This window comes from Solanum stenotomum, chromosome 11, assembly GCF_019186545.1.
Source record: "Solanum stenotomum isolate F172 chromosome 11, ASM1918654v1, whole genome shotgun sequence".
Taxonomy (NCBI): domain Eukaryota; kingdom Viridiplantae; phylum Streptophyta; class Magnoliopsida; order Solanales; family Solanaceae; genus Solanum; species Solanum stenotomum.
The window spans coordinates 50,978,151-50,987,816 of record NC_064292.1 but is presented as its reverse complement, the minus strand read 5'-3'; the positions used below and the strand labels follow the sequence as shown (position 1 = coordinate 50,987,816).

The 9,666-nt window shown below is 37.0% G+C and overlaps 3 protein-coding genes across 18 annotated transcripts in view; 2 read left to right on the top strand and 1 right to left on the bottom strand.

Annotated features, from left to right (window-relative positions):
- The window catches only part of LOC125844329 (rust resistance kinase Lr10-like), a 368,189-nt gene that overhangs the window by 171,470 nt on the left and 187,053 nt on the right, over positions 1-9,666 (top strand). The gene's annotated exons all lie outside the window — the stretch shown is intronic.
- Positions 1-9,666, bottom strand: part of LOC125844332 (beta-D-glucosyl crocetin beta-1,6-glucosyltransferase-like) — a 219,857-nt gene that overhangs the window by 168,888 nt on the left and 41,303 nt on the right. The window lies entirely within an intron of this gene.
- LOC125844371 (uncharacterized) lies at positions 8,544-9,412 on the top strand. The gene has a single exon (XM_049523676.1). It carries the CDS (start codon positions 8,544-8,546, stop codon positions 9,237-9,239), a length of 696 nt encoding a protein of 231 aa, XP_049379633.1. The 3' UTR covers positions 9,240-9,412.

The following is a 9,666-nucleotide window of genomic DNA, read 5'->3' as shown; positions in this document are numbered from 1 at the left end:
TTGATACATCCGGGAGTTCCAGTTAGCTATGACAAGCCTCTTTGCTTCCGGAGGATTTCATTTACCTTTCAGTTGTATCAGTTGTTAGGAGGTCGTGGGTCTTGTCCCGGCTTCCATCTTTATCAGTTAGAGGCTTCATAGATAGACAATAGAGTTTCAGAAGTCTCTTCATTTATTTTGTTAAATGTTTTGAAGACTAAAGTTGCCTTTTATGGCGAGTTGTATATATATTCTATTATACAGAGTTTTCTTTTGAGTTAAAGATTTGTAAAGTTGAGTTTATAAACTCTTATTCAGTTTTAAGCTCTTGTATGCTTAAGTTAGTCTTCCGCTTGGAGTCAGCCAGGATGAGGGTTCGCTTGGGGACCAGCAATGGTCTTCGAGTGCCGGCCACGTCCAGGGTGTAAGCTCGGGGCGTGACAATCATTCCCCCTCAAGCGATGCTGGGTCTCGACAAATGTTGAGCTTGTCACGCAAGAATGAAAATTGAGCATAGGGAAGAGACTTCGTCAGTAAATCTGCAAGTTGATCCGCACTTGGCACATAGCGAACCTGTAGAACACCAGAAGCAACCTTCTCACGAACAAAGTGAATGTCAATCTCAATGTGCTTAGTGCGAGCATGATGAACAGGATTGTGAGCTAAGTCTATACTACTGATGTTATCATAGTAGATTGTTGAAGGAGAGGATAGCTGAATATGTAGATCACCAAGAAGAGAGAGCAACCAAGATATCTCAGCAGTACCATGGGCAATAGAACGATATTCTGCCTCAGCACTCGAGCGCGATACAACACTTTGCTTCTTAGAAGACCAAGAAATAAGATTATCACCAAGAAAGATGCAATACGCTGAGGTAGACCTGCGGGTGGTAGGACAACCTGCCCAATCTGCATCAGTATAACATGTTAATGAACCAATTGAGCCGCCTGGAATGAATAGACCCTGATTTATGGAACCACGCAAGTAGCGTAGAATACGTTTCACTGCAGTAAAATGAATGTCCAAGGGAGAATGCATGAACTGAGCAACCTGACTAACAGAGAAGGCAATGTCGGGTCGAGTAAAAGTTAAGTATTGAAGTCCACCAACAAGGCTACGATATAAAGACGGATCAGAAAATGGAGGAGATGTATCAGAATCAATAAGAGATTTCGGAGAAAGAGGAGTATTAACTGGTTTAGATGAGAAAAGACCTGCCCGATTAAGAAGATCATGAATGTATTTGGATTGGTTAAGAAAATAACCACCCTTACATGTGGAGACAGAGATTCCAAGAAAAAAATTGACCAGACCGAGATCTCTCATGGAGAATTCAGACATAAGAGTCTTAATTGTAGACCTCAGTAAAGAACTCGAAGACGAAGTGATAAGAATATCATCCACATATAGAAGAAGAATGATTATGTCCAAAGCAGATTTGTAAATAAAGAGAGAATTATCAGAAAAACTATTTTTAAAACCATGTTTGACAAGAAAGGAGGTGAACCGATGAAACCATGCTCGTGGAGCTTGTTTTAAGCCATAAAGGGCTTTGTTCAATCGGCAAACATGATGTGGAAATTGCGGATAAACAAAACCAGTAGGCTGTTTCATATATACCAGTTCATTAAGAGTGCCATGTAAAAAGGCATTCTTAACGTCTAATTGATGAATTTCCCAACCTTTGGACGCCGCTAAAGCAAAAACAGTTCGAATGGTGACTGGTTTCACCACAGGACTAAACGTTTGATCGTAGTCTAATCCATGTTTTTGATTATAACCTTGAGCAACCAAACGAGCTTTATAGCGGTCAAGTGAGCCATCAGATTTTTGTTTCACTTTATAAACCCATCGGCAACCAATGACATTTGCATTAGTAGAGGGCAACACTAAGTCCCAGGTGTTGTTGGCGATGAGGGAATTGTATTCATTTGCCATTGCCCTTTTCCAGTTTGGATTTTTATTGGCCTCAGAAAATGAATTGGGTTCAGGAGGAAGAGAAGGTTGAGAAGAAATATGAGATATTTGAGAAAATAATAAAGGAAGAATTTTGGGTTTGAGCTTTCCAGATTGTGCTCGGGTGATCATCGGATGTACTTTAGAATCAAGAGATGAAACATTTTGCGTTTGAGATACAGAGGGATCTGTCCGTGGATTGAGTCCTTGTAAATTAGGAGAAGTAGTTACTGGAGTTGGAGAAGATTGAGTCCTAGATTGAGAAGGACTAAAAGCTGGCAGCGGTGAAGATGTTACATTAGGATAAGTACTAGATGGACGTATTGGAGTAGGTGAAAAAGATGAGGGATATGTTGGCAGGGGACTAAAGTGTTCCAGATTAGGAGAAGTATGCAAATTGAAAACTCTATTTGGAGATAAAGTCGGAGAAATATTTGGAGACGTGAGAGAAGGAAATAATAGTGATGATGGACTTCTAAAGGAAGATAAGGAAGTGTTTGGAGATATACACTGAGAAATTAAGGAAGGATATGGAAAAGAGTCCTCTTTAAAAATAACATGACGGGAAATAAAAACTTTATTTTCTAAAGGATCAAAGCACCTAAAACCTTTATAATTTGAAGGATAACCAAGAAAAATACAATGTTTAGATCGAGGACTCAACTTATGTGGTACATAATCACGAAGATTAGGAAAACAAGAACAACCAAATACACGTAAATGATGATACGACGGTTGTTTACCAAAAAGAAGTTCATAGGGAGTTTTAAACTTGAGCTTGGAAGAAGATAGAATATTTAAGAGATGGACAGCAGTATTAAGGGCTTCAACCCAAAATTGAGATGGAAGAAAAGATTGAAAAAGTAAAGACCGAAGCATATTTAGTATAGTGCGATGCATTCGCTCGGCTTTACCATTTTGCTGGTGAGTATGTGGACATGAAATGCGAAGACAAACACCATTTGAATTTAAAAACTCACGAAAAGAAGCAAGTTTGACGTATTCGGCAGCTCCATCACATTGTAGTGATTTAATTTTGACCGAAAATTGAGTTAAAACATAAGAGTAAAAGTTTTTGAACATAAGAAATGCTTCTGATTTGCGTCGAATTGGAAACACCCATGTAAATTTAGTATAATCGTCATGAAATAAAATATAGTAACGAAAACCAGTAAAAGAGGGAATTGGAGAGGTCCAAATATCACTGTGAATCAATTCAAATGAAGAAGTAGAAGAAGATATAGATTCCTTAAATGGTAGTTTTGTGTGCTTGCCAAGTTGACAGGCATTACAAAGAAAATCTAAATACTTTGAAAAAGAACATTGCAAATTATTATTTCTAACTAGACTAGAAAGAACACATATACTAGGGTGGCCTAGACGACGATGCCAGAGAGTTGGAGAAGCATGGGAAACAACAAAAGCATGATGAGCAGCAACCGCAGGAGTTGATGGAGAGAAAGAGTAAAGGGGACCCGAACTATTGCACCTGAGAAGAATTCTCTTCGTCTGGAAGTCCTTAATTGAAAAACCAAAAGCATCAAAGTCAATTGAACATTTATTATCAGAAGTAAATTTACGAACACTTAATAAATTGCAAGAAAGAGTTGGAACAACTAAAACATTTTTTAGAGAGAAAGTGGAAGAATGAGTAGAGAATGTATTATTACCGGTATAAGAGATGGGGAGTTGATTACCATTACCTACCATAACACGATCATTACCATTATAGGGTTGAACAGAAGAGAGATGCGAAGGATTAGGTGTCATGTGTGAAGAGGCTCCCGTGTCAACATACCAAGGAGTATGACCTACCGGATCATAAGAATACGCAGACGAGAAAGATTGAAGATCAGAAAAGAGTGTTTTAGAACCAAGAGATGGACAATCTCTTGCAGTATGAGTAGGTTGAAAACATAATTGACATTGAAAAGGAGAAGGCGTTGCTGGATAACTAGGATAGAACGAAGAAGGACTAGTGTGTGGAGCTGGACCTAGAATGGAAGAAGCATTTGGACGTGGAGCAAATTGGAAAGGAGCAGTGGAATAGTTTCTATGGTAGTCGTTGTTGTTGTTGTTGTTGTGGCGGCCTCTACCACGACCACTATTGGCATGACGACCACCATTAGAATTTCTTCCACGTCCACGTCCTTGAGAAGATGAATTATGTTTAGCTAGTAAAGCAGTAGAAGAATCTGATGCGGCAGAGGAAAGACCATTTAATTGAGTCTCATGAAGAAATAAAAGAGATCTGGTCTCAAGAAAAGAAGGAAGTGGAATTCTAGTGGAGATTGAAGTGCTAACAGAGAGATATTCGGAAGGTAGGCCAGAAAGAACTTGGAGAACAAGATCTGAATCGGAAATAGGATTACCAATTGATATCAAGGCATCGGCAATGGATTTGAGGCGGTGCACATAATCAGAGATAGAAAGAGAACCTTTCTTTAGATTATGAAATTGAACCTTAAGTTGGAGAGTTCGGGAACTAGCATGATCACGGAAAAGACATTCAATCTGTAGCCACACCTCGCGAGCAGTAAGACTGTTGTTAGGACGAATAATAGCCTGAAGTATCTCTTGAGAGATTGTAGCTTGTATCCATGACAAAACAATGGAGTCAAGTTGGACCCATTGTCACGCCCCGAGCCTACACCCTGGGCGGGACCGGCACTCGGAGACCATTGCTGGCCCCAAGCGAACCCTTGGCCTGGCTTTCTTAACTCAGCGGAAACCTACTCAACAGACCCCACAACATCCTAATAAGACAAAAACTAAGAACACAAAATAATTGAGTCCTCCGGAATTGCAAGGAGGCTCACCACTGACTCTGGTAGGTTTCCGCTGAGTTAAGAAAGCCAGGCCAAGGGTTCGCTTGGGGCCAGAAATGGTCTCCGGGTGCCGGTCCCGCCCAGGGTGTAGGCTCGGGGCATGACAGAGATGCTGGTGTTGCACCAATCCCCCCCAAGAGACTTTGGCCCATGTGTTCCAGCAATCAGAATTTGCTAACAGGACCTGGTCCTACTTTTCTTCTTTTGCAGGTTTGAATATCCAACAACTTAGTCTCAGGGAGTGTATTATACAATGGTGGGGAGCTAATGTGAGACAAGGGATGCAATCATATTTCAAGGCTATCCCAAGCATTATAATTTGGGAGCTATGGAGAAGAAGGAACGCTAGAAAACATGAGGAGCTAAGAACTACATGGCAAAGAAGTATTCACAATATTACAGGAAGCATATTGAGGTTACTAAAGGTCCGAAAGCCAAAAAGGAAGTTTCTCAATACTTGGCCAGAAATAGTGAGAGAGTTACAGGAATACAGAGCAGTAATCAAAATCACTAAGGTACAATGGGACATGCCACAAATAAGATGGGTCAAATACAATATTGATGGAGCATCGAGAGGAAATCCAGGAGCTAGTGCTTATGCGTTCTGTCTACGAGATGAAAATGGGGACTTACTATATGCGAAAGGAGAGAAGATAGAAGACACTACAAATACTGAGGCAGAAGCAATAGCTATCTTAGAAGCAGCTAAACATTGCAAGCAAGCAGATAGTCATAGAATAATCATTCAAACAGATTCATTACTACTACAACAAGTATTAATGATGAAATGGGAATGTCCATGGTCTATTTCAGACATGATAGAGCAGGTCAGGGAACTATTGGAAGGCAAAGAGGTCCAGTTTCAACATATAATGAGGGAAGGCAACAAAGTTGCAGATTACATAGCAAATCTAGCATTAGATAAAGGTAATTGCAGTTTTGTTCACTTTCAAGAGATGGAATCAACTGGAAAGAGACTGATTAATGTTGACAAACTACAATGCCCTTACATCAGAATTTCAACATGCAAAGGATAAGGGATTATGACAGGATAGAAATTAAGTGGTTCACTTTAATATGTACAACATTGTTTGGTACCAAAAAGAGTGAAATATTATCTAGATGGACTGGCAGTAAAAGGATATATTTACAAGGCATGGCTTTATAGCACAAACAAGAACGAGATGAGCTTACCCAGTGAAAGAAGGCGATTTCATTTGACAGAAGCCCTCAAAAAGATACTAAAGGAGCGGAATTCCCATCAACTAAAGAACACAGCTGGAACAAAGAAGAAAGAAGGATTGAAGAAAAGATGAATTCAAAATAAAGGAGGAAAATGTCACTTCAGATAACCATAGCTTGGCTAGAAGGATCTGAGAGATGCACAAAGTGTAGTGTTTTTGCTTTGCTTTATTTTATTTTTGTTGGGTTAATTTTGTTGGGACCTTTGGACAGGCAGAATGGGCCACTGCCATTTATTTGTATTGCTGATTCTCACTCAATAAAAGCCCAAGTTATATTTTAAAAAAAAAAAAAAAAGACCTACTGTTCATAGATGGCAACCGTGGGTTGCACCTGCAACTTCTCAAAATTTGCATTTTTGGTTTGTTTCGGATACGGGGTGTTACACAGGGATTATTTGGTGTCAAGTGTTTAGTTCATTACTTTCCACGTAATCTTGTGTTTGATTTAAAACTCTACAAAAATATTCTTTCCTATTATACCCTTGTGTTATTATGAGATTGTTAATTTCATGTAATTGGGTCAAGGTACATAACTGCCGGACAATATTATTTTTTTGTAGGATTTTCTATTCCATTTAACAAGTTAAGTCAAATATACATATATATATATATATACACATAAAATTGTTATTAATTTTAAAGTGTGATGTACCACTTTGAAGGAGATCATTAATGACACGGTGTATTTCTAATTTTTTGTTGGTCAAGTATATCTTAAACTTAACATAGATTTAAGACTACTTAAATTGTTCAATACCTAAAGCTTTTTTTTAAAAAAAAAAAAAGTTCAAGTGGTTAATCGACAAACTATCTTGAATAAAAAAAGTCAAGAAAAATGGAGAATTTTTTTTAGTGAAATCATTAAATTACACAATACGAATTTGGAGAATTAAAAAGAACATTTATAACCATTTCAATATAAACAGAAAGGAAATTAAATTACAAAAGAAATTTAGGAAAAGGACTAAGGGGATAGTTTAGTCATTTAGGGATCTTATCTGAGGTTTGTTAAACCCAGGGACGGTTCTATGTATAGTTTAATAAGGCATTGGCCTTAGGCTCCCAATTTTAGGGGGCCTCAAGTTTTTACTAAGAATAAATTATGTGTTAATTTTTTATAGAAAAACATTGATTATTTATGATAAAAAGTATATATTTAAAATTATTATTTTATTCTCTTCAACCCCATTCAACTAGAACAAATCAAGAAAATATTGTTTTATTTTCTTACACTCTCTCTACTAATACTCACATTATTTTCTTTTTAACTCCTTTTACACTCTTCTTTAAATTGTTGATAAATTAGAGTAATATTCTATCAAAAATATCATTTAATAGTCGAAAAGTGTTGAACAAATTGAATTGTAAATTCTTTTTCCACTTCTTCTTACATTTTCAAGCATTACAACAACCATAGTAAAATGTGGGGTAACCAAATTATCAACTTCATCAAAGCTATGGTTCTAACTCTTATATTTATTTGAAATTTGTCAACTTATTACTTGTAGAACTATGTTAACAATTCATATAATGATTGCCCGAGTAAAATAATATTTTTCAACGTTGAATTAATAAAATCTTATTTAAAACTAATAATTGAAAAAGAAATCGAATAAATCATTTATATATATAAAAAAATATTAAGTAATACTTTGCATTTAAAAATGTAAGAAAAATAAATTTTAAATAAATGCATGTGAAGTTTATTTAGATTTTAGGCCTCTAATTAAGATTTCGTTTTAGGCCTCCGATTACGTTGACCCGCCCCTGGTTGTACTAGTTATATTAAAGACATAATACATAAAAATGCCATTTAATTTGGCCTCAACTCACATTTATGCGTAGAAACTTAAACATATATAAAGTTGAACAAATAGACACACGCATCCTGTGTGGCATCCTTACAAGGAAATTTGAATCCTACAAAAACCGAACCGAACTGAATTATTTCGGTCTGGTGTTCGGTACACCTATGCAAGAACCGAAAACCGAAAAAAATCAAAACTGAACCGAATTTACCGAATGTCCAGCCCTATGAGTCCTACATGACATAATACATGTAGGACATCACATAGGACCCAAATTGTCATGTAGGACGCATGTGTCTTTGTTCAACTTTACACAAGTTCAAGTGTATTAGTGCACACCCTAAGTTGGAGGACATAAATATAAAAGGCATATTCATGTATTATGCCTATAAATAAATATATAAAGTCACAACTGTTCAACACAAATACACAATTTGAGCAAAAGGTGTGTTTGGCATATGGGGGAAACATGACATTTCCATCTCCCTCACTAATAAATTGGTAAACCGTCAAAGTCTTCCTCTTGAGGGCCCTTCATCAAATTGCAACTTCCCCATCAAGGACCAAGCACAAGTCTTCCATTGGCTTGGGACCCAAAGGAGTAATATTGGTAGTTGAAAAGTCCACAAAGCTTCAACTTGCTAGATGGTTTAATTGCATTTTTACTCTTATATATGATAACAACAATTATTGTGAAGTCTCAGCTGAACCTGAGTAATACACAAATGTCTAAAGGAAACTCTCAGCTTAAATATTTTTCATTAATCCTTCAAATCATCTTTCTGCAAGCATGCCTTGCTCGGAAGAGCAAACACAACTGTCCTCCTTCTGCTTGTGGCGATATCCGTAACATAAGCTACCCTTTTTATTTAAACACCGATCCAAAACATTGTCGTTTTTCAGGATTTGAATTAGCTTGTGAAGGTAACCAAACAGCTATATGGTTATTCTCCAATAAGTTGCATGTTCAAGGCATCGACTATGCTAATAAGACATTTCACTTGGTAGATCCGACTTTACAAACAGATGATCTATGTTCTCTCACACCTTCTAAGTTTACCTTTCACGAATACAGTGATTTCTTCAGGTCATACTATTATGCATCACAGCTTAGAATAGCTGAGCCCATCTTCATGTTCAACTGTCCGTTTGCTGTTAATAATTCTTCGACATTTGTGGAAATTAGTGGCTGCAAAATAAGCAGATACACTTATTTAAAGATTGGAGGGATGAAAGTGTCTGAAGTGAGTGATGGATGCAGAGCGGAGTTTATAGGCTTGACCTCATGGCCTAATATTAAAGATGCAGAGAACAACATTTCCCTTTCAGATTTTCATCAGGCAATCCTTTATGGCTTTGAGCTCCCTTATCGATATTGGGGTTTCAGAAAAAGGATAAGTAACGACGTCAACTATATATGATTTTCTCCTTTATTAGGAAAACAATGGATTCACTCACTACAATTTGATTTCTTCATGTCTTTGTAGGTGTTGCTTTAATGATTCTCGGTGAGTACTCAAACTTTTCTCTACATATGCTTTTAATTCTCCATTGATCTCTCATTCTAAATATTTTGCACTTTAATCAAACCAGGGAGCAGCAGTCTGGGGCTACTTCAGCTTTTCCCGAGTAAGCTCTTATTACTTATACATCCCTTCATTAAGCTGTATGTTATTTGGCTGCACAAAACTTATCATTCCATTGATCATGTGTTTAAATGGCCTCACTGGCATAAAAGTGAGCACGACACAAAAATTCGAAAATAGAATAATTCGAAATACAAAATTATTAGTAAAGATGTTAATAGAAATCTGCATTTGTGAAAACTAATTTCTTCGAATCCTTTAT